Source organism: Columba livia, chromosome Z (assembly GCF_036013475.1).
Source record: "Columba livia isolate bColLiv1 breed racing homer chromosome Z, bColLiv1.pat.W.v2, whole genome shotgun sequence".
Taxonomy (NCBI): domain Eukaryota; kingdom Metazoa; phylum Chordata; class Aves; order Columbiformes; family Columbidae; genus Columba; species Columba livia.
The window spans coordinates 18,808,049-18,833,761 of NC_088642.1; the positions used below are offsets into that span (position 1 = coordinate 18,808,049).

The 25,713-nt window shown below is 37.8% G+C and overlaps 1 protein-coding gene across 4 annotated transcripts in view; it reads left to right on the plus strand.

Annotated features, from left to right (window-relative positions):
- The window catches only part of CENPK (centromere protein K), a 54,370-nt gene extending 29,175 nt beyond the window's left edge, over positions 1 to 25,195 (plus strand). For 3 of the 4 annotated variants that reach the window (XM_065047480.1, XM_065047481.1, XM_021292224.2), the window contains exons 3-10: positions 2,489 to 2,545; positions 5,661 to 5,733; positions 16,452 to 16,498; positions 17,724 to 17,806; positions 17,928 to 18,026; positions 18,302 to 18,449; positions 21,042 to 21,092; positions 24,085 to 25,195. In XM_065047480.1, coding sequence (XP_064903552.1) covers positions 2,489 to 2,545; positions 5,661 to 5,733; positions 16,452 to 16,498; positions 17,724 to 17,806; positions 17,928 to 18,026; positions 18,302 to 18,449; positions 21,042 to 21,092; positions 24,085 to 24,243 — 717 coding nt within the window. In that variant the 3' untranslated portion in view covers positions 24,244 to 25,195. Of the gene's footprint in view, positions 1 to 2,488; positions 2,546 to 5,660; positions 5,734 to 16,451; positions 16,499 to 17,723; positions 17,807 to 17,927; positions 18,027 to 18,301; positions 18,450 to 19,919; positions 19,997 to 21,041; positions 21,093 to 24,084 lie in introns of all 4 variants that reach the window. The other variant, XR_010469252.1, reaches the window with a different exon arrangement.
- Positions 25,196 to 25,713: the final 518 nt, after the last annotated feature.

Consider the following 25,713-nt stretch of genomic DNA (forward strand, 5'->3'; position numbering starts at 1 on the left):
TTCTTTCCTCAGCATTTGTTTGTTCAACTCCCCAGCCTTCCCTGCACGCTTTCCCCACCTCCTCCAAAGAAACCACCTCAAAAAAAAACAAGACAAAAAAAAAAACAGGGGCAGGCAGCAAGGAAAAGAAAAGATCTTCAAAAAGGCCAAAGGTGGAACTGCTGTCAGGGGTGAAGAATGCCTTGAAGTGTCAAGCTTTGTTTACAGCATGCTGATGTTAACATTTAGTTAAGCAGAATAAGAGTATATGTTAAAGCTAGGGAAAGTTAAACAATTTACTTGTGTTCTGCTAGTACCAGTACAGTGAGACTTGAGACCCTTTAGCCTCATGCAAGACGGATTCACAAGTGCCATTCTCAAGTACTTTGGATCTTGAAGGAGAGAGAAAATGGGAGGCAAAAGAGGCTTAGAAGGACGATGTTGTTAGCATATGCTTATATAAACTGACAGTTACGTCCTCAATAATAAAATTTCTCTCTCTTGATGTATGGTCCAATATGCTAATAATAACATTTCAGTGCAAGTTACTAATATTTTTATTTACAGACATCCCAGGAGAAACAAACTTCTACCAGTTCTGAGGGAGTGCTATGCATCCTATAAGATTCTGCTGAGTCCGATGAAAACACGTTTTAAATTATTTTTTGAGATTCTTACTTGCTTCACTCAATTGTATTTATTATTAAAATTAATAATATTTTCATGCTAATTGCTTGACTTCTTGAGTCGTAGCTTCAAACTTTAAAAAGTATTGGAAACTGAAGGAAAAATACTTCCAGACTTAAAGCAGAGCAAAGCATAGACAACCCACAGTGCAGTAATTTTACAGAATTAGCTTTTAAAAGACTAATGTGAGTTTATTTGTTGTTAATTGTAAATTTATCTTGGTATTGAACTGGTGGCAGGGAATCCTGTGTTTAGGTTTCTGGAGTACTGTAATAAATTATCAATAGAAGTTTTGCTTCACAGCACTTCAAAGGATGCAAACTTTCACTGAAATTTTCAGATAAGAAGGGTCATTAGAATGTTTATTATTATGAATTTAACTGAAAATCTCAGATATCTTGTATGTCATTCCCAGCATCCTCAAAACAGTACAGGAGGTGATAATGTGTGTTATATTTGGAAGCTGATAAAAACAGTAGGATTTTTATTATTTTGTGATTGTTGTGTCCTGGATGCAAGCATGTTTCAGTAAAAAGTTTAAACAGCCAATAGTCATTGAATTAGCTCCTAGGTTATATGGTTTATGATGTGATGTTCCAACAATTGTGTGTCAGCTTTAGCAGATTTTATTGGAGAAATCCTGCATTGTGCTCTAGTTCCAAACACTATAAAACAAGAAAGAGCTTAGCAGGTGCCTTCCGATGAAGCCTGGGATATCTGTGGTGGCTTGAATTTCTGACTAGATGTATATCCCATTGCAGTCAGGGGAAGCTGATGTATTTCACTTCTAAAAATCAGAACTTTTCTGAAGTGCACAGTATGTTGCCCTAAATGAGTGAAAACTAAAAATGTGTATTATAATGTGATTACTCAGGAGGGCCAGAATAGTAGCAGCAAGTGTGGTAACTTGTCAGCAGCTTCTCTAGTCAGTACAGGATTCTCCTTTCCTTGTTTCTCATGTTTGTCTGTTCAGTGTCTTTCCACTCACTTTTCTCTCATAACTTCCCTTTTTCTTCAAATCATACATCTTTTGTTAGCTGCTACTTTTCTACTTTGCAATTAATTGAAATTCTATTTTTTTTAGTGTGGTTTGAGAAGTTCCTTTCCCCTAGGCTTCCTGTAGCAGAGACATAGGCATGGATTCCAGAAATTCCTCTAAAATAAATAATATATTTGCAAGGTACAGTATGGAGCAGGAAAAAACCTAGACAGTTATACCCCCAAGCTGCCACCCCTCACCCATCACTCTGGGCCAATTATGAAATCAGAGTCTGGGGTGTCCCTTTTCTTCACTGGATCTCTTCATTTTCATCAGGTAGCCTGTCAATTAAAGCTCAGACCTTCAGTTGCTACTGTGCAAAATAAGTTCTTGACAACAGCCAAAACATTCTTCTGTTAGGTGTAGTTCTTTTCCTTTACTTATCTCCAGGTCACAGCTCCCCTTCTAGGTCGAAGACTCTCAGGCCTTTTTTTTACTTTATAAAGCAGAAAGTTTCAAGGGTTCACAGCTTGCAGAACTTAATGCTGAGCAAACTTACTGATTCTAAGCAAATTCTATATCAGCAGTTTCTAAACAAATTCTACAAAAAGCAATATACTAAATAACTCAGTAAGCTAGGGCAGTCTATTCTCTAACAGTATGACTTCAAAATATTTCTTAGTTTTGTGTTCTGAGTAATGCTCTGATGTGTGCAGTAGGAGCCAAGTCACAACTCCTTTATTCCTATATTAAACAACTTGTTGGAATTTATAAGCATTGCATTTCTTTCTTACAAAAGGGAGAGTAAGTAAACATTGTTTGGTTTGTTTGTTTTCTACAAAGTGTCAGAGCCACATGCTGCTTCTGGGAACGGAAACGCTGCTAAAATCGAATGCCAAGGTAACGTAGATTTTTTTAAATCATTATTATTATTCTCGACGAATTATTTACTTTTCTGTGAATATATGGTATGTTTCCAATTCTTATTAACTTTGAAGCTGTATTCTGAAGTATGTGTCTAGCAAATATCGAAAAGTTGCATTTACATATAGCAAAAGGTTACATAGAATCATAAAATCATAGGATCATTTGAATTGAAAGAGACCCTCAGGATCACGGAGTCCAACCATAACCTAACCTAACTCTAGCAATAAACCATGTCCCTAAGGACCTCATCTAAATGCCCTTTAAACACCACCTCCCTGGGCAGCCTGTTCCAATGCCTGACAACAGTTTCAGTTAGGAATTTTTTCCTAATCTCCAATCTAAACCTCCCCTGGCACAATTTGAAGCCATTTCCTCTTGTCCTCTCACTTGCTACCTGGGAGAAGGGACCTACACCCTCCATGCTACAACCTGCTTTCAGGTAGTTGTAGACAGTGATAAGGTGTCCCCTCAGCCTCCTTTTCTTCAGGCTGAACAGCCCCACTTCCCTCAGCTGCTCCTTCTCAGACTTGTGCTCGAGGCCCCTCACCAGCTGCTCTGCCCTTCTCTGAACTCTCTCCAGCACCTCCATGTCTTTCTTACGGTGAGGCATGATTCGAGGTGGGGCCTCACCAGTGCTGAGTACAGTGGCACAATCGCTTTTCTAGTCCTGCTGGCCACGCTATTCCTGATACAAGCCAGGCTGCTGTTGGCCTTTTTGGCCCCCTGGGCACACTGCTGGCTCATGTTCAGCTGCTGTCAATCAACATTCCCAGATCCTTTTCTGCCAGGCACCTTTCTAGCCGCCCTTCCCCAAGCCTGTAGCGCTGCCTGGGGTTGTTGTGACAAAAGTGCTGGACCTGGCACTTGGCCTTGTGGAACCTCATACAATTGGCCTCAGACCACCAATCCAGCCAGTTCAGATCCCTCTGCATGGCCTTCCTACCCTCCAGCAGATCAACACTCCCACCCAGCTTGGTGTCATCTGCAAACTTACTGAGGGTGCGCTCAATCCCCTCATCCAGATCATTGATACAGAGATTAAACAGAACTGGCCCCAAGACTGAGCCCTGGGAGGCTGTTCAGTTGTTTGTGTATTCTAAATGGGAATCTTTAAAACAGAATTTATATGAGGACCCCAGATTTGCAAGGTATAAGCAGACAAACATTGGGCTGGTTACATGTAATATGTGGGTATTAAATCTCCATCTTATGTTACTTCAATTAGAGTATTCAGATGGTTAGTTCAATACACTTGGCTGAATAATTAGCAAAAAGAGCACTTTGCTTCAGAGATTTATATATTGAATACATTCAGATACTTAATTACTATGCAATTACTGACATCTGCTAGTAATAAACTATGTTCTAAACTTGTTAGGGAGTGGCTTAAAGATAAAGGGCATGAATCCATGGTGCAGTTGCACGACCAGAGTTTGTTCTAAGAAGAGTTTTGTTCTAATGTTTGTTCTAATCAGAGTTCTGTTCTGATAAGTTAGCGGTTTGTCATGATTTAGGAGCTTAGCATAACTAGGCCTCAATGCCTCAATAGGCCTCAGTGGAAACTGCTGGTCATTAGGCACTGTGACCTTGACAAGTATTGTAAGCAACTTTGGGGAGGTGTGAGCTGAGGAGGCGCAAAACTCGTGGGGCTAGCTAACCGCAAGTAGGAGGGGCAGGCAAATGTAACCTTTGGATCTAAACCAATCAGCAGGTGACAAGTATGGATCAATATGTGCCGTTGACGGCAATAAAGTTGAACAATGCGTTATCACTCACACTGAGTCGCCCTGGCTTGTTCCTCCACTGCTCGCATAAACTATTATTTAATCAAAATAAAGAAATGAAGATGCGTATTCAAATGCATAAAATACAATCTTTTTTTCTTCTTGTATGACTCTGGATAAAATCCTATAAGTAGAAATAAATTTGTATAACTTTGTGTGTAGGCTGAGGTTTTCACCTTTCTTTGCAGCTTTACTGCAGTACATCATACCCTTGTAATTAGTACTTAAACTTCTGAGATATGCTTTTCTTGAAAACTGTCATAGCAAGATGGTGACTCAATGGATTTGTCTTTTGAAGATGCACTGGACAAAGTTATTTTGAGTAGTCAAAAGCTAAACTTAAGTTGCCAGTTTTTGATATTTTTGCTGTAAGAACCTGTCTTATGATTCTTAGCATATTTTTCTCTTTTTAGTTGATGTAAAGACAAATGCAATCTGCAGTGCTTTTTATTGAATGCTTGACCATATCAGCAGTACTTTTGTATTTAAAATTATGCTTAATTTCTTATCAGAATACTTGTAATACCGTATCAATATGTAATTGACAACGTAGTAAAAAAAACTATAGGTGTAGTCCTTGGTTTCAGGAAGTGGAATAGTAATAACTAATGTATTCTTTCCTCAGAAGATAGTAAGATAGTAAAATGAGTACATTTTTAAAAAATGTTTAGGGTTTTTTGATAAGCTTTCCTGAACAGGTGGGACTTTTTTATTACTCCTATATTTTCAGTGATTACAGTGAACTAAAGCACTGGTTTTAAAGCATTTTTGTCGAGTTCACAGATGCAGTTTTGATAGAATATTTATTTGACTGCTGTTATTTTTTTTTTGGAAGCCAATCTTCTCTTTAGTCATCACAAATCGGGCATTTAACCTCAAATTGTCAATCAACCATGCTTCTAAGAAGGAGTACGCATGTGAAGTATTGTCATTGCTTCTAGAGGCTTATCTTCAGTTGTGATCGTTATCTGATATTGCAAAGGAAAAGGAGAAAATGCCAGCTCTGTCTACTTCTGATTTCCTCCTTTTGGGGGAAAAAAAGTGTTTCTTGATCCCTGTGAGTGGTTTTGTAAATCTTTGGGAGGAATGAGTGGTCTATTGTAATAGATTCTATTTTGTTTTCTACTCTATAAACTTAATAACTGAGTCTCTACCTTCTTTACTACTTATTCATTTGTCTATCTATTTATTTATTTTGCTTATTTATTTTACTGTCTTATTTTCTACTACTTTTTTTTTCTATCTTATTTTACTCCATTGCAACTCAAGACACTTCAAGAAATGCTTCTTTTCTTGTTGTACAGCTTTCCATGTTAATGACACGAGTGAGAGCTTTGTCAGTGGAATTTCGTCAATGGCAAACCAGATGTCCTGAATGTAAGTATCTGTTTCCATCTAAGGTATACACATACAAATTTCTGTGAAGTCTCTTTCAATTAGGCACCTTAAACTGTGTGTATATATCAAATGTTTGCTGATTGTATTTTCATACTATAGCTACTTAAAAATTAAGTACTCCCACAGTAGCATGTATGTTTCATTTCTATATTCTTTTTGCACTTGAGTTCTAAGTGAATTTAGAATTCCAAGTGTATTCTGCTATAGTTTAAAATTATGATTCTGGACAAAGAAATGCATGATTCGTATCACCATTCATCAGTAAGTTAAATGGAAAAATAACTGTTAGCAGATCTCCTAACACAAAAATAAAAGTTCATGATGCAGTGTCAATGGTTTTGATGGCAGGGTGACAATAAAACCGTGGCAGATGTTTTGTTAACCTCCTCTCCCCCTTCTCCCTTCGGCTCCCCCTCTCTCCCCTTCCCACTAAGGGCAGGCGATCGGGAGGGAAAGAAGGACAGAGAGAAGAGAGTTGGAAAACTAAAGATGTTTTACTAATGCTACTAATAAGAATAGAGAAAATAATACAAAATATACAAAACCAGTCTTGAATTTCTCAGCAACTGCAGAGCCGGCACCCGAAGTCCTGGATTGGACTCTGCAGCCAGCCGGAGCTGGATTCAGTCTGTCACTGGGCCTCAGTTTGCAGGGATGACTAGCAAGGTCCTCTCCTAATGTCGGCCATAAGCAAAAAGGAAAAAGGGACGAGATCCTCGTGATCTCCCACTTTTATATGAAGTATTCATGTGAATGGAGTATTCATGTGAAGTATGCATGTGAACTTCATTCAGGCCACAATAGTCTACAGTTAGTCTCCACTTGTCACTAGACTTACGCACTGGCCAAATTGGTCTGTTAAAAGGTGAATGAGACTTACTGATCACACCCTGGATTTCCAATTGACAGATCAACTTCTGGATAGGAATCAAAGAGTCTCGATTGGTGCGATATTGCTGGTGATGCACTGTCATAGTAGCAATTGGCACCTGCTGATTGTCAACCATCAGCAGTCCTACAGCAGAAAGGTTATCTGAGAGGCCAGGCAAATCAGACAGCTGTTCAGTTCTCTCAGTGTCCACAGCTGCTATACCAAATGCCCACCTATAACCTTTTGGGTCCTTGCAATACCGTCTCCTGAGGTAGTCTATGCCAAGGATGCATGGAGCATCTGGGCCAAACACAATGGGTGCTTTTGCCAGTTTTTTCCAGTTAGGTTCATTTCGGCCTCTACAACAGTCAGTTCCTGGGATCCCCCAGTCACTCAACAATATTGATGGATTGTGTTCCTTTATAATTGGAAGGAATTATTGTGTACTGAGCATCAATGTCCACTAAAGCTTTGTACTCCTGGGGGTGTGTTGTACCAGGCCATTGTATTTGTACAGTCCAATAAACTCTGTTATCCCTTTCCTCCACCTGGTTGGAGGCAGGGCACCTCTAATTTCTGTTTTGCACAGTCTCTGGGTGTGAATTAAAGGTTCCTTCAAGAGCATCAGAATCTCTTCTGCCCATTTTGTAAACTGGAGCAGCCACCTTCCTAGGAGTTTTTCCTTTTATCTCACGTACTCGTTCTTGAAGTTCTGAGGTAGGTCTTCCATGCCACTTATTCATGTTTTCTCCCTGCTCATGTAGGAAGAACCACAGTGAACCTCTTTTTGTGGACTCCCTCTGTCCTCTCTCTCCAGATTGGAAACACCTTTTCTTAATAGCTGAAACATAGGTTCATACAGGTCGTGAGTGGTACGTGTCTTCTCTGAGTTCTTTGATTTCTTGCAACAGCTTTTCAAACCAGTCATCAGATTTTTCACACAGTTTCTCCACAGCAGAGACATAAGCCCATAGAGAACCAGCAAGGCTGTCCTAAAAGTTCCGGAGCTACTCAATCACTTCAGGAATATTTTGTACACCTCCAGCTGACCAGACCGTTCCTGCCAATGACTTAGCATGTGCAGGTGGTGCATTTTGTACAAATCTGTGCCACAGAGGTCGTGTACAATTGATTCTATCTGGGTCCGTCCCCTTTTGGCTGTTTGGTCCAAAATAGATGATCTCTAGCACAGCTAATTCTCTCAGGAACTGGATACCTCTCTCCATAGTATTCCAATTCCCTAATGTGCATATACAATCTTCCTTGTAGGGAAATCTTACTTTCATAGCTGTCAGGAGTCTGGTCCAGAGGGTAGTGGCATTAGGGTCTCTTGAAATTGCCCTATCAATGGTGGAATCTCTCGACAGAGATCCCAGCTGCCTGGCTTCACCACCTTCCAATTCAGTTGTTTCTGCCCCATTGTCCCAGCATTGGAGCAGCCAGTTTAAAATATTCTCGCCTTCACAACGGCTAAAATCTTTTCACAGATCTCTCAGCTCACCTGGAGAAAAGGACCAAGTGGTGGTCACTTCATCTTCTCCATGCGTTGATGATGGCGCTTGGGTTGATGTTGGCCCTGTGGCCCCTGTGCCATCACCTGCTGCACAAGTAGTCTTCCTAGTGACTTTCTTACAACCGGAACTGATGCTGATATGGGCTCACCATCATTTCATTCATTTCCAGAGTCTGAATGACTGTCACTGGCATGGGCATAAACATAGTGATTGTTATGGTTACAGCAGCCACAGTGCCCAGTATGTGAGGAAGGAGGGACTGCCTTGTTAGCCTTTGAGGCTGGAGAAGTAACGTTATCTGCAGCAACCTTGGCAGAGGAGCTCTGCATAGGAGCTGTAGCTTCAGCCTGCGAAGCCGTGACTGGGGAGGCAGTGGCTACAGCGGCAGCTTTTGCTGTTTTGCTTTTTCTTGAGCAGCCAGGAGTGTTTTTTGCTAAAGCTTCCAAAGATGCACCGCAAATCTCAGGACTAAAAAGAGACGCAAACCTCCTATTGAACCTCATTTCTCTTAACAGTAACACAAACTGACACACATTCAGCAAACCAGGTAACACCATCACAGTTCCATCAAAGCTCCAAGGATATTCAAAGCTCTCAAAACCATTTGCAAACTGTCCTAGCGAAAAAACGAAAGTATTGTTAGTCAGCCTTTCTAAAGATGCTCTCGATCAATTAGGAAACACATAGCTGTATTGCTGCTTTGTCTCTCCTGGAGGTTTTTCAAGGTAAAGCAGAAACAAGTAGGAATTCGTCAGCGGCTGCAGTATAATGAAATAAACCAGTGCCAAACCACACAGTATCATCATAACCATTGTCCAGTTTCTTGTTATATAATGAGTACTTTGATTCAGAAAGACGGCCCAGCACAGGTATGGGATTGCCAAGCACAATGTAGAAAACAACTGATACAACTTACACCATAACATCTTTAAATCAATGTAATTCACTTTGCCTTAATACCTAGGAGCCGACTAGGAGAGGTGCACTGCTGGATCTCATCCTCACTAACAAGGAGGGTCTGGTCGAAGCAGCAAAGGTTGAGGGCTGCCGGGGTTGCAGTGACCACGAGATGGTGGAGTTCAGCATGTTGTGTGGCAGGAACAGAATAGCAAGTAGAATTTCAACCATGGACTTTAGCAGGGCTAACTTTGGCATTTTCAAGCAATTGCTAGGGGAAATCCCATGGGCAAGACTGCTTGAAGGAAAAGGGGCCCAAGATAGCTGGATTGCATTCAGAGATTGCTTCTTCCATGCTCAGGATCAGAGCATCCCCACACAAAGGAAGTCAAGGAAGGGAGCCAGGAGGCCTGTGTGGTTGAATAGGGATCTGTTGGGTATGCTCAAGCAGAAGAGGAGAGTTTACAGGTCATGGAAGCAGGGGCTGGCCACTTGGGAGGAATATAAGGCTGCTGTTAGAGGATGTAGGAAGGCAGCTGGGATAGCCAAGGCCTCCTTAGAATTACAGCTGGCAAGAGAGGTCAAGGACAGCAAAAATAACCTTTTCAAATACATAGCAGATAAAACTAATACCAGAGGCAATGTAGGCCCACTGATGAATGGGGTGGGTGCCCTGGTGGCAGAAGATACAGAGAAGGCAGAATTACTGAATGCCTTCTTTGTCTCTGTCTACTCTGCTGGAGGCTGTCCTGGGGACCCCTGTACCCCTGAGACCTTGGATGAAGCCAGGTCAATGGAGGAGTTTGCTTTAGTTGATGAGGACTGGGTTAGGGAGCAATTAAATAGTCTGGACATCCATAAATCCATGGGTCCAGATGGGATGCATCTGCAGGTGCTGAGGGAGCTGGCTGAAGTCATTGCTGGACCGCTCTCCATCATCTTTGCCAAGTCTTGGGAAACGGGAGAGATGCCTGAGGATTGGAGGAAAGCAAATGTCACTCCAGTCTTCAAAAAGGGCAAGAAGGAGGACCCGGGTAATTATAGACCGGTCAGCCTCACCTCTGTCCCTGGGAAAGTAATGGAACAGCTTATCCTTGGTGCCATCTCAAGGCATATCAAGGATGAGAGGGTTATTAGGGGCAGTCAGCATGGCTTTACCAAGGGTAAGTCATGCTTGACCAACCTCATAGCCTTTTATGAGAATGTAACAAGGTGGATGGATGATGGCAGAGCGGTGGATGTGGTCTACCTTGACTTCAGTAAAGCCTTTGACACAGTCTCCCACAGCATCCTCACAGCTAAGTTGAGGAGGTGTGGTGTAGAAAATAGAGTAGTGAGGTGGGTTGCAAACCGGCTTAAGGAGAGAAGCCAGAGAGTGGTAGTCAATGGTGCGGAGTCTAGTTGGAGGCCAGTATCTAGTGGAGTGCCTCAGGGGTCAGTACTGGGGCCAATATTATTCAATATATTCATTAACGATTTGGACGAGGGAATTGAGTGTACTATCAGCAAGTTTGCTGATGACACTAAGCTGGGAGGTGTGGCTGACACTCCAGAAGGCTGTGCTGCCATCCAGCGGGACCTGGACAGGCTGGAGAGTTGGGCGGGGAATAACCTGATGAAATTTAACAAGGGAAAGTGTAGAGTCCTGCATCTGGGCAGGAACAACCCCAGGTTCCAGTATAGGCTGGGAAATTACATATTAGAGAGCAGTGTAGGGGAAAGGAACCTGGGGGCCCTGGTGGACAGCAGGATGACCATGAGCCAGCACTGTGCCCTTGTGGCCAGGAAGGCCAATGGCATCCTGGGGTGTATTAGAAGGGGGTGGTTAGTAGATCGAGAGAGGTTCTCCTTCCCCTCTACTCCGCCCTGGTGAGACCACATCTGGAATATTGTGTCCAGTTCTGGGCCCTCAGTTCAAGAAGGACAGGGAACTGCTGGAGAGGGTCCAGCGTAGGGAAACAAAGATGATTAAGGGAGGGGAGCATCTCCCGTATGAAGAAAGGCTGAGGGAGCTGGGTCTCTTTAGCTTGGAGAAGAGGAGACTAAGGGGGGACCTCATTAATGTTTATAAATATATAAAGGGTGAGTGCCATGAGGATGGAGCCAGGCTCTTCTCGGTGGCAAACAATGATAGGACAAGGGGGAATGGGATCAAGCTGGAACACAAGAGGTTCCGCTTAAATTTGAGAAAAAACTTTTTCTCAGTGGGGGTGACAGACACTGGAACAGGCTGCCCAGGGAGGTTGTGGAGTCTCCTTCTCTGGAGACATTCAAAACCCGCCTGGACATGTTCCTGTGCGACTGCACCTAGGTGTTCCTGCTCCAGCAGGGGGGTTGGACTAGATGATCTTTTGAGGTCCCTTCCAATCCCAAACATACTGTGATACTGTGATACACTAAATAATGTCTGAAGCAAACAGACACGCAAGTATCACAACTCTATGAGTTGGCACCGTGCCAAGAAAAATGAAAGGTATGTCAGAGCAGTAGCAAAGCAAAAAAATCTCCAAATTTACCCCTTTTTAGTGCCAAATTTAAACCTTTCTCCGTGCCCCACATTGGGCACCAATTATCTGTCAAGGGTTTTGATTGCAGGCTGACAATAAAACTGTGGCAGATGTATTGTTAACCTCCTCTCCACCTCCCCACTTCTCCCTTTGGACCCCCTCTCTCCCCTTTTCACTCAGGACAGGCGATCAGGAGGGAAAGAAGGACAGAGAGAAGAGAGTTGGAAAAAAATAACAATGTTTTACTAATGCTACTAATAAGAATAGAGAAAATAATACAAAATATACAAAACCAGTCTTGAATTTCTCAGCAACTGCAGAGCCGGCACCCGAAGTCCTGGATTGGACTCTGCAGCCAACCGGAGCTGGATTCAGTCTCTCACTAGGCCTCAGTTTGCAGGGACGACTAGCAAAGTCCTCTCCTAATGTTGGCCATAAGCAAAAAGGAAAAAGGGATGAGATCCTCAAGATCTCCCACTTTTATATGAAGTATTCATGTGAATGGGATGTTCTACTCAGGTGGTCAGTTTCTTGATCACCGGTTTCTCGTTGTCCCTCTTGCATGATGTCCATCCATGCTTATCAATAACTTTGCATTCCATTGCTATGTTTACCAAAACATGTATCTGGTTCTCCAGGAAGATGCAGCTAATATGAAGGCTTTAGCTGACAGGCACATTCACTAAAAGAGAAACTTGTTCTTAACAAAACCAGGACATGCTCTTAGCTTCAGGTTTCTCCTTTCTGTAATTGTTTCTTCTCCATCTTTCATTTGTATTTCCTTTTTAGGACAGAACTACAAATGATTTTGTCTTCATTTTCTCTTTTAAGAAGCTAATATATTTTTTTTTCTTTGTAAGTCTTGCTAATAAACTAACAATAATTTGCCCAGACATATTTTTAGCCATACCTCATTTGATTTTTTTTTTGTTAATACTTCACAAAAGTGAGTTGTATTGTGATGTACTAGCTGAAACTTGGAAGTAAACCTTCAGCAATAAGCCCATTGCACCATAATAGAATATCTAGCTTGGATTTAACAGGAATAATAGATTTCATGTCAAGAAAAGGTGGTAAAAGACACTTGAGTTTGTTTTAAAAACAAAGGAATCCAGATCGTTTATTGATCCCGAGAAGTACAAACCACTGAGTCAAGTGGTAGCTCTTATATTTTTTGGGCATTATCAGTCAAAATATATGAATTCTTCAGTTTTTCAAAATTCTTTTTGTACATAAGCATCAGTTCTGACTGATTTCACTTTGCAAGGCTGATGTGGCCAGACACTAAAAATAAAACCATTCAGAATCTAAGTGTGAGTAAAGTAGTTTGTTTTTTCAGATGTCACATCTGGAGACTCCTAAAACAGTTTACACTACACTATAAGTATTCTGGTAGCACTCACAGTTTTGTCTCCTGTGAAGAACCCGTTAGCACATTTCAACCCAGTAAAACTTGTTAATCTTAAAATGGATGCATTGACTAATTTGAATATTATTATGGCAGAGAGGCTTGATTTTTTTCGTTGTTGACAAATGGTAGGAATGCATTTTAGACAGCAAATGGTGATTTCCAATACTTTGTCATTTGGCAAAACTGGGATGCATTTTCAGATTAACATTAAAGTCACTTCTCCAGCTTCTTTCAAAGTTCATGTACTTGCTGCCTATTGTGATCAAATAATATGAGCTAGAAAAAAAAATGAAACTTTTTATTTCTTATAAATAGATATTGTTGCTCTGTTAGAATAAATTCATAGTTCATGTGCTTTGTAAGCCTGTCTCTAAGAATGGTCAGCTCCAGAAGCTTCTTAGAGGTATGTAGACCAAAAGTATGACGTTGAATGAATTTACAAAATACTGAGTCTTGGCTGCTGCTCATGAATAAGCTGCTGGCTTAAAGCAAATGAATTGAAAGCACAGATTTATCCGTGTAAGATACCTGGAGATTTTGGGTTTCCTTACTAAAATATGTAATTATTTTAAACATTAAGCTATTGATTAAAAACATTCTTGGGGCTTGACCTACTTTTATTGGCTTGCTGACTTGCTTTGCTCAACCATTACTTGTTCCCAGGTGATATGATTTATTATTAGAAATCTTAATTTTGTACTAGAGAAATGATGTATGTGTATTATAATGCAAATAGTATTTTGCAGCCAAAGCTTTGCCTTTTTGGCTACCATTCTGAGGGAGAAAAAAAGAGTTGCTGCTAAGAATTTGAATACAATGTTCATATGAAAATCAGGAGTCTACTGTGCTTACATCTTCTTTGTCCACCTTGGCTCCTTTCTACCTACTGTTTGTTTTGAAGGAAACATTTGAAAACATTATCTGGATTTATCTAAATAGCAGAAATACTCATCTCAGACAATTTACTAATAGAGCATGAATGTCAGTCTGTCTTGTTACTTTGTTTTCTGCTTTTAGTAATGGCCAGATTACTTCTTGTAAATGAGGGTCTGTCAGCATTTCAATTTTAAACTTTATTTTCAGAGGTTATAACTTGGCAGTTCTATGTTTCTTTGGGCACAATATTGGCAAACAGACTCCACAATGCAAATTTTATTTTAGTGAAGTTTTTACTTGATTCTGTTGTTCTTTCTCAATTTCTGATACTATTTTTGTAGCTCTAGAGCTGCTAAATCAGCTGAATTAAAATGTTTTAACAAGCATTTGGCTTTTTGTCATGGTTTAACCCCAGCTGGCGACTAAGCCACCATACAGCTGCTTGCTCCCACCCCCACAAACAGCTGCTCGCTCACTCCCTCCCCTACAGTGTGATGGGGAAGAGAATTAAAAAAACCTGTGGATACAAATGGTTGACATACAGACAGCTTAATAGGACAGTAAAGGAAGATAAAATAATAACAATGATAAAAGAATACATAAAACATGTGGTGCACAATGCAATTGCTCACCACTTGTGATGGATACAGAGCTCGTCCCCAAGCCCCCAGAACCAACTCCCCTAGTTTATAGGCTGAGCATGATGTTATATGGTGTGGAATATCCCTTTAGCCAGTTTGGATCAGCTGTCCTGGCTGTGCCCCCTCCAGGCTTCTCATGTACCTCTTCATTGGCAGAGCATGGAAAGCTGAAAAGTCCTTGATTACCCATCAACAACTAAAACCATCAGTGTATTATCAACATTATTGTCATACTGAATCCAAAACACAGCGCTACACCAGCTACTAGGAAAAAAATTAACCCTATGCCAGCTGAAATAAAAACAGAATTTGACTGTTAGCTTTGCAAAATAAGGAAGGAGAAGCAACCATATAGAACAGTTGTGGTCTCTGCATGATTTTTATTTTCTTTGCAAAGTGTCAGTATGCTGCCAAACTCCTCTTATTTTAGTATGAGTATCTGTATAAATATGCATAGTAGTTGCTTTTCCATTCCTAACATCTGGAAGTATTTTGCTTAGTAATTGTACTATATATCACTAGGCAATTCTGTTTGACATTTGATTTTTGCAAGTGTAATGATTCATAACTGAAAAAGCTTTAACTGATAGTAGATGGAGCAACCTGTGTTCTTTACAATAGCAGCTGCCATAAATGTGTTGTCCCAGTGTCTTAGATCTGCACTGTCCCTTCACTAAATTAGAGTTAGTGATTTGTCTCCTAGGAAAGAAATCATGTCTACATAGGATATTTGTGTTATTGAAGAAATCTTGCTCTAATAATTGCAAAAGCCACTACCTCCCACAGCTCTTAAACATAAGCTAAATTTGGGAGCACTCTACTCAAATTTTGTGTTGAGATCTAGAGAAAGTGATTCTCCTAAGTAGAGGAGATTTTATTGAGACATATAACTTAAAACATTATGAACACAGTAGTTTCACAGAATTTCGTCTTGAAAAAAAACACTACTTTAAAAACTACTAACCAAGGGTTTCTCAAGGTTTGTGGAGATAAAACCAATAAAGCTACCTTACCAAAAAAAAAAGTACTTTTATCAATTTATGAAATTAAGTGAATTGTATTTAGGTCATATTCAATGCTTTTATGAGAGGGTTAAGTGTTTTTCTTTTTGTTAAAATAAGAGCTTTTATTGAAGTAATCATTTTTAAGATTAGCCTTAGCTTGGACAAAAAATATCCCCATCGTATTAAGATTTAAATCTGTTAGAGCAGCTCTCAGTCCTACTATTAATAAATTCAAATGCTTTACTTTTTCAAAAGCCATATGTTTATGCAGATGCTGCAAGCTGACATGGAACTGAGAATTGATTGAAGTCCATAGAAGGCTTTCAAATAAAAAAATTCACTTTTTATTCTGAAAATCCATGAGCTTTTGCAGAAGCATTTTGGGGAAACATTACCACATCCTTGAATAGTACTGTACTTTCCCTCAAGTACAACTCTTGCTCAGGGTTGGAGTTAAGACATTGGTCTTGCTGGGCCTTTCATCTCCCTACATGTAGCTGTTCTTGTGAACAGTAAGATGAGTAACATGATTTTTAGGTTATTTAAATCTGATAGGTTTTACAAACCTGATGAAGCATTTGTGAGGCTGTTTAACAAAGAGTTCAAGACTGGAAGAATTTGATTGCCCACACTGATGTTGTTGGTGGAATCTCTTCCACTGGCAAAATCAGGCTTGCTTATCTTGGAGAATGAGTGGACTTCACATTTCAGTATTATGTACCTAAAATAATTCCAGTATAAAAAATAACTCAGAAACTTTAATACCACACTTCTTTCAGTCTAATTTAACTTGCTGAAAAGTGACAGTAGCTTAGCCCAGCAGGACACCACAAAATGTGGTTAAGCTGCTGCTGGCAGCCAAGCTACTTTTTTTAGAGGCTACACAAGTTTCTCTCTAGCCAGGCTGCTTTTCAGTATGAACAAGTCTATATCACCCAATGTAAAAAAAAAAAAAAATATTCATTTTATTTTTCAGTAATTTCTACCAATCCGGATGTACTGGTAAAATTAGGAAAACAAGAGGTAAGACTTTTTGTTTGTTGAAAGATAATTCTAAAAATGTTGAAAAAAATGAAAGTATGTAGAATTCCTGCATTTTCCTATGACTACTCCTGTGATGGACTACTGCTAAGATACTGTGTATGTTTCTTCAGGCATTGTTGTTGTTCTAATGTTTTCTAGTGTATTATAACTACTAAAATTTCGTGGTTGTAATGATCGATCTTTTAAACAAAAAGTTTTTACATATTGCATTCCATACTCGATAAAAAATAATGGAACATTATGTGTTACACAAAAAAGTGAGCATTCTTAGATTTAGAGTTCTGTGACCATAATTTAAAAATAAATTTTTGAGTTCTTCCAGCCTTGGAAGAAAGACCAAATCAAGAATGTCTTAGCGGTAGCTTTACAGTATAGTGATTGGACATATGTATGTGACATGACCTGAGAATATTCCTTTGGCTATGTCTTTTAAAATACTTTCTGGTTTTCTTCTTCCTAGCAGATTGTGTCCCTCTAGTATCACTCACAACAGGGAATCCAGCCACTGTTAACACTATTAACAAGTTATTTGGTTATATATTTTCAGTTGACTTTCGTGCTATGGCATGTTTGATCTGATATCCCATTTTGTGGCCTATTTTGTTGAGGATTCCGAATTTTTTTCAGATGTATACAGCGTGTTCCCTTCTGTAGAATATTTTCAAAATTTTGATTTCTTTGAGCTAAAGATTGAAATTCTCATAGTTTATATAGATGGAGACAAAATACGTCTAAATCATAGTTTTGTATTTTAGACATGTAAACTATTAGAAATACTGCTTTGTAGAACATAATACACTAAGGAAAGACTTGACTCAGTCCAATGCTATACATTTTATGTTGGTGCAATTAGCAGGGATTAGCAGCTGCAATGATTTAGACTGCACAGCTCTGGTGCTCTAGATGTTTTCTCCTCAGTCTTCCACCAGATGAGTAGTTCATGTGTGTGCTCCATAATCTGCTTCAGGTAAAATTGACCATGTTGTTTTACAGAGCTTCAATTAGACACTAATGAGCAGCTTGTGACAGTAATGTTTTAAATAGCTCCAACTGGAGTTTAAAACAATGTGTCACTATATAACCATGTTTCTTAAGAAATTACAGATAATTTTGGCCCTATTTACCAGATTTATAGATGTAACCTTACATAGAACAAATACTACAGGCTGGACTATCTGCAAACTGGAGGTTTTATTTTTTATAGTTGCAGAAAGTAGAGAATGATCTTAAAATGATGCTGTCAACAGTTGCGTCAAAGAATAGGCGACTGGAAGAAGATCTGAAAAGGTAATGTAATAATTTGGATTTATGGGTGCTGTAAGCTTTTTTACCACACATTATTTTGTTTTTTACTATCCAGAAAAACTATTTATATTTTGTGCCATTTCCTACTTTTTATGTTTCAAAGAGAGCAGCAGTGGCTTGAAGATCAGGAGCAGATACTACATGTTCTTAATCGAATTGAACACGAGATAAAAGCCCAAGATGAAGAAATTTCCCAAGAAAGGTATTTCTGCAGTGCTGAGTTTTTATGTTGAAGAACTTAAATATCAACAAAAGCAAATGAGCAAGCAAACTCCTAGAACATACCCTTGTTTTGTTAAGTAGATCAAATAGTAACTCAGTAACTCATGTTTGAAACACGGAAAACACTGCTATCTGCTTATATCCTGTGATTTGAGATGCTGAACTTAAAACAATAGAAAGTAAGGCTCTTTTTTTACTTAAGAAGAACTTTTTAATTACTAGATTGAATTTCATATTGTACTTCTATATTTTTAGTATTAGCTCAAAAAAGGAGTTATTGTGTGAACTACAAAATAAGATGTTGCAACTAAAGACATCTAAGAAAGACCTCTTGAATACTTTGCATAAATTCATAGAAGAACATTTTCCCCTTCCAAGGAAAGATGGAATTGCTGCAAACAAGGTAAGGTTTTCTCAATAACTATTAAATTTGGAATGTTCAGTTTCTATTTAATTAGATGCCATATCTCTTTAAAGTCACTAGTATAGAATTTGCAGTTATATTTTGAAATAAGTATATTTCTTACAGTTGATTCTGTAGGTTAAATTGGTATTTTCAGGTTCGTTTATATTATTTAATGCTGTTCCCAGCTGGGTATTTTCTTTTTTAATGCATGTATCCTTTACCCAATGAGATGCATAGCAATGTGTTGTATTTCTTACTGAACTGCAAGCTGTGCCAAACTTGGAAATGGTGAGGGGTTCACTCCAGATTGTTCCACTTCCTTCTTCACTGGACTAGGCAAGTGGATTCATATTTTCCTTGGCAAAGCAAATTTTAATTGTCTAACAATGTTTTTGGAACAATAATAAGGACAAGTGTTTATAATTACAATGTAGTTTGGAATGTTAGCCATCAGTTTCTGTTCAGGCAAACTAGGCCAAAAAATATGTGAAACTTTAGGGAAAAAAGGCAGTCAGAGTATTTTGCATAATAAATTCAAAGTCTGCAGTAAAAATACACTTTTTACCATTATTATTTGAAAGAATAGTTACAAAAAAGCTACAGAAAAGGCAGAGTTTGATTTTTATTTCAGATACATTTAATAATACAATAATATAAAGGATTTCTTTAATCCAGTTCCCTGTTATTTCAGACAACCACATAATATAATTTCTATAATATTATCATTGAGCTCCATTCTAAAACTAATTATTTTTGTTACTACTGTTTCTATTGGAGTTTGTTCTAGTACCTCAGTACTCTGGTCAGAAACTCCTAACTTCCAGTTTCAATTTATTCACGTTAAATATAGATCTATATATTCTTATGCCAGCATTGTCCTTAGAATAGCTCTTTTTCTTTCTTGTATTTATTCTTCCTGATCTATTTCTAGACAGCAATCTTATACCCTCTTTCTTTGTTCTGGTAATTGAACTAGCAAAACTTTTTTCTTCTGTTAGATTTTTTTTTCAATTCCCTGGCCTATCCTCAGGATGCCCATTTTCTATATTTGCATCCTCTTGGATTAATCTTGCTTGGAAACTGGTAAAACCCAATATTATTTAAAAAAACACAACCTGTTTTTTCACAGAAGTGTATATTTTGCACATAAAAATAACAATTGGAACCTTCAAGGCATGATGACCATTTTCAAATCTTATTCAGCCATCTTCAAGCATCTTTATTGTGTTTCACTCAGCCTAGTATCAAGATAAAGACAGAAAGACAGGCATTATTGAGCCTTAACTCCATGGTTTGCAAGGTTTCCATGGAGTAGGCAGCATGTCTGCTTTCTGTGGTTTGTGGCTTTCTGAAGGTGAGAATATTAAGACTGTGACTGGACAAAAGAAGCCAGAACTTGCTTTGGATTATTAAAAATCCAAATTTGCCTTTCACAAATTCTTTATTGCTTATATTCTTCTGTTCCAGAAGTGGAATTCGTCTAAGGTGCTGCATAGCTGTTTATATCTTAGGACTTAAGTTGAGATGTTCAACAGCAGTGCTGAGTAAGCAGTCACCAGCTCTGTATTTTCTGCTTTATTTTGTTGAATGTGAAGTGGATGGGGAAAAAGGATAAAATTCATAGAATCATAGAATGTTCTGAGTTGGAAGGGACCCACAAGGATCATTGAGTCCAGTTCCTGTCCCTGCATGTGACAACCCCACAGTTCACACCATGTGTCTGAGGGTGTTGTCCAGTCTCTTCTTGAACACTGTCAGGCTTGGGGCTGTGACACCTCCCTGGGGAGCCTGTTCAGTGCTCCAGCACCTTCTGGGTGAAGAACCTTTTCCTAATATCCAATTAAAACCTTAACATTTCATTTTAAAATTTTAAAATATATATTTTTTTAATAATTTTAGAGTAATCAGGTGCACCACACAACAGAACAAGCAGTTTTGTTGGCATTGCTCCCTAAGGAATCCTTATCACTTTATAGGCAAATAGGTTTGATTTGCTTGCTACAAATGAAAACAGGTTGTTTTTGAATTATATCAATAACTTATTTTCTTTTTTTTTCCCCCAGTTTTTAATGATTCTATTTCTTAAGCTTGGCCAGTTTTTTAATTGAAGTCAGAGTAAGAATAAACAAATATTCATTAGTACATCATGAACAAATATCAAGGCACTATGAATTGAAGTCAAGCTGTGTCAAATGTGCATTGTAAACATTCTTCTAAAGTTCACAAAATAATTTTATTTTTTCCTACAAGATCTTATTTGTAGAATGGGTTGCACTGTACTACATTATAAATATGTATTTGATTTTATTTAAAGGTAAACCTAGGTATATACACTATGATCACTTAAGATTAATATTTTAAAATACTTAATTCAAAAAATGTTATATATAATGTATATGATATTGAACTGGTGTATTTAAGTACTACATTGTATTTCTATCATGAATAAATCTGAGTAAAAGTCCTCAACTGTTTTATACTATGCAATCAAATAATTGTGTGATTATTTTTCTTTGTCAATTAACATTTTTCCTGACTATTTAGCTTTGAGTTTTTTTAATTCGGCTGGGGGGGTGGTTATCTTTGCAGAATCCTTCTGAACAGCCAGCTGAACTGATAACACTGAATGAAATCATAGAGGTAATATTTTTTTTTACATAGACATCTGAGGGATTTTTCAATGCTGAGAACTGATTATAATATATTAATAAGATAAAATACAGTATATGACATAGGGTTAAGATAGTTAATTGAAAAGCAGAATGTTTAAGAATGTTATGTCAGATTCCTATTTCAATTCCTATCAAATTAAACCCCCAATTTTTTAAAAGAGATGTGGGAATAGTTTAGATAACTAAATTTTCTCCTTAAGCTGGAGAATTAATATCCCTTATTTCTTAATTTTATAATTATTATTTTAAAGAAGTTTTGGGAGCCTTAGTGGCTCATGGGAGGGGAGAAATGCTACACTTAATAGAAAAAGAATTGTTCCATTTCATGCTATATTTTATACTGTTCAATAAAAGTATTTCTGAAATTAATACAATAACAGTTATAAAATTACCAATTAATGTGTAGTCTTGTGTATTAACTGGATTATCTTCTCATGTGAGGAAATCAAATTAATGTGTTTCATGCATTTCTAATTGATTTTTATAAGTATGCCAGCATTGCTTAGTGCGTATTTTAATCACAGTGCAATTTATTAATTTGAATTGCAAAGCATAAATTTGAAGGAGCATTAAAAAATGTTTTCACTAGCATTGTTCCTTCTTGTCTTAAATGTAGCTTTTGAAATGAGACTTCCTATTCCTCCTCAATCCTCACTCTTCAGACAGTTGTAAGAACTTATGTGTAAGACCTCTCTGGGGAAAGAAGTTTTTTCCTGAGGGAAAACTTGATTAATAACAACTTTCTGGTATTAAGATGCTATGATCTGGTCACTATGACATTGTTGTACTTGAGTTTAAAGCCCAGACTTTGGGCTTACATCATTAAAATCATTTAACATGCTTCAAGTATCTCAGCATGCCTATTAATGCCAAATTAGGCAGAGCTTGAAAATAGATCAGAATTTAAAATAGCCACATTCTCTATGGAATTAAAATTTTAAAGCTCTTCTAGTGCTTTAAAATTACCCTTCATATTTTTCTGATATTGTTAATCTCAAAATGTGAACATATCCATGTAAAGTCTGATTTCCATTTGGAAGAACAAACTACTTCCAAAAATTCAGGCTTATTTTTAATGTTAACTATCTTGGCATAAACTGTCCATGTCCCTTATCTTTGTTTTATGGGAGGTGGTTTTTTTGTTGTTGTTGAGCAACTTGGTTCTAGCTTCAAGTGCCTGTTAAATTTCAAAAGTGTTTTCTTGCATACAGATAGTAGTTTCTTAAGGAGACATGCAAAGTCATTGTTGTATTATAATTACAGATTTAGGCTTTGCTGTTGTACAAATGTAATTCATTCACAGAATTACAATCAGTGCATGTGTTCCTAACCGTGGCTCCCCATCCATGTGTTTGTTAAATAATGAAAGTGTACATTTTAATAAATCCACTTTGACAAGCCAGCTGTGTACATTTATATTATTTAGGTATATCAGTACCTACTTCATTAAGTTACTGTAAGTAGTAAGCAAGCAGTAAGCTCTTTTCTCATGCAAGCCTCAGAATTTTTATTATACTAATTTTCATCGCAGTAATGAGCTGTAACTTTTTACAAATATAGTAATTCTTTTCCTTGTAAACAGTTGGAGGATTTTTCTTTTCTGCCTGAGAATTTAGTGAACTAGTTTAAGATTTGAAAGGCTGTTTACAATACAGATGTATGTAAGGTTACAGCCATAAAGGCTATTTTGGAATATCAAATGTCAGAAAAAGACTAAGTAACAATTCATCTAAAATCGTGCATTTGGACTAAATACTCAAAATCGGAGCAGATAAGTACAAAAGATGTAAATTGGAACAATTATTTTGAATGTTCTGAAAAAGAACAGTATTTTTTTAAATAGCAGTGATTGAAAAAGGAGTGAAATCTGGTAGTGCAGATTTTGAGCTTTTCTTCAGCAATAAAGAGACAGAATATTTGGTACCTACTGAAACTGGGAAAGCTATAACATTTAGAAGTTCTGAGTAGCAAGATTAAATATCTGGAATGAATATGGAGAGAACACCATGGGGTGGGTAATATTATTTAATCCATAATGTGTAAAGTATTCCCCATGAGCAATACTATACGGGCATATTCTTGGTCTCCAAGACAGAAAAACTATGTCAAAACTGATGATTGTTTTTAACTCCACTAACTAATTCTGTATTTAGATAAGGAACAAAGAGTTGAGAAAGTATCAAAAGGAGCTGAATTGTTGTAAGGTGCTCGCTTGTCATGCCTAAACATGAAGTGATATTAAGAATTTGGATAATCCATTTATGAGATAAGCAGAAAGATTTGATTTGCAAGCGTAATGAAGCTAAAGTAGGACTATGATGTTTAATTTTTCGAAGGTGCAAGCTTATTTCAAACATTACCTACAGAATGACACAAAATACAGGAAAAAAGAATTCTCAGTCTAAGAAGATAGATATGTTTTTAGCTCATCAGTGAGATGAGATTTAGAAAAATTGTAAGATGGACATTCTTCTCTGCTAAAATCTGAAAGACTGAAGGAGAAATACTATTTGTTGATAGTAATTCATAGTTTGAGGCGATTCCCAAAAATCTAGCTTTTCCCTCTTACTTAATGCTTCTAATCTTAAATTAACAGATACCAATTTAAAGATGAATTATACAAGGATTTACCACTTTCATGTGCAGATTTTTTAGATATTTACAGTCACACTATCTAAAATCTACTAAGAATTTTGACAGATAGTAAAAAGCTTTGTCTGGATAAAAGGAGAATTCAGGTTCTAATTTTTACATTTAAAAAGTTGTAATGAAGTTAATGGGAAGTTCTTTGTTTTACTTTTACCTTGGCCAGGTCTTGCACTTCTCCTGTAGGCTTGTGTTTCTTATATTGCCTAAGTAAGTGTCTCATTACAATAATTTGTACAAATTTCCCTAAGGAGATAAAAATTTAGCTGTTTTGTTAATTTCCTAAATTTCCTAATTTCCTTTTTGTCTTCCAGATTCTTGTTAGCAAATTAACGGACACACCACATGAACCCTATGTAACAATCAATGACTCATTCTGGGTACCTTATATTGAGCTGCTGCTGCGATGTGGAATAGTCCTGAGACATCCAGAAGATCCAAAGAGAATACGCCTCGAAGCCTTTCATATATAGCATGACCCACGTGTTTACCTTATAACATAACAGAGCACCAGTACTCTTAGGGGCTAGGACATACATTTTATTTTAAGCTTTTTTAAAAATCAGCACCTTTTTGGTGTATAATTTTATTATTTTATTTAATAAACTGTGCTTTGCCATAGGAAGATAAGACAAAATTTTATGGTTTTTGTACTTTTAAGTGCTCACAGTTACAGTTGGCTTTCAGTTTTATGGCAAGTGATGCCAAGATTTCCATTGTGGAGGTTTTTATCAGCTGTTTAATAAGATGCAAATGCAGGTAATAGACAAAGTAAAGAAGTTGAACAGTCCTTTCTATTTTAAAAATTATGCTTCATACATGACTTTTTAATGTTTATTTCTTAGATTGCTTTAACTCTTCTCAATTTCCATTAGTATTTTGTTGTATTCTGTAGAGATAAAACTTGAAATAACAGCTCCTTCTGTACATCGTCTTACAAACATTTGGAACTAACAGTGAAGTATCATCTCAAGAATGTGTTGTTCTGGTTTTTTCTAGAGCCTTTGCAACAAATTTATTGGTTTTAAGATAAACACTTAGGAAAGCCAACACATCTTTCTGTGCAAAGGGCTGCAGATGTTCGGTGTGCAACTGTACAGCTGCATGCTTCCTAAACAGCCCATGTTAAGCAAAATAGCATGTCTTCACTTGTTCAGATCTAGTTTATCAAGATTTATAGCAGATCTCTGTTCTTGATGTAGACATTTACCTTTGAATAAACGGTGGCATACTGTGTTGTACTAATCTGCTTTTCTTATAGCTCTCATTATTGTAGTCCATGGGAGCACAAAATTCTACTCATGTGTATTTATGGAGTCTGTAACCTTGGGAAACAGAATATGCCTTTTATTAACCAGATTTCAGTTTATTGATGTAGGAACTATAATGATTTTTCAGTTCAGAAAAATAAACAGTTGTATAGAATCATTGAATGGTTTGTGTTGGAAAGGACCTTAAAAATCACAGAATCACAGAATGTTTAGGGATTGGAAGGAACCTCGAAAGATCATCTAGTTCCAACCCCCCTGCTATGGGCAGGGACACCTTCCACTAGACCAGGTTGCTCAAAGCCCCGGACAGTATGGCCTTGAACACTTCCAGGGATGGGGCATCCACAGCTTCTCTGGGCAGCCTGTGCCAGTGCCTCACCAGCCTCACAGTAAATAATTTCTTTCTTGTACCTAGTATAAATCTACCCTCTTTCCATTTAAAACTGTTATACCTCATTCTATCGCTACACTTTCTGATAAATAGGCTCTCTCAATCTTTCCTGTAGGCTCCTTTGGAGTCCTGAAAGGCTGCAATAAGGTCTCCCTGCAGCCTTCTCTTCTCCAGGCTGAACAACCCCAACTCTCTCAGCCTGTCCTCACAGCAGAGCTGTTCCAGCCTCTGATCATTTTTGTGACCTCCTCTGGCCCCTCTCCAACAGGTCCATGTCTTTC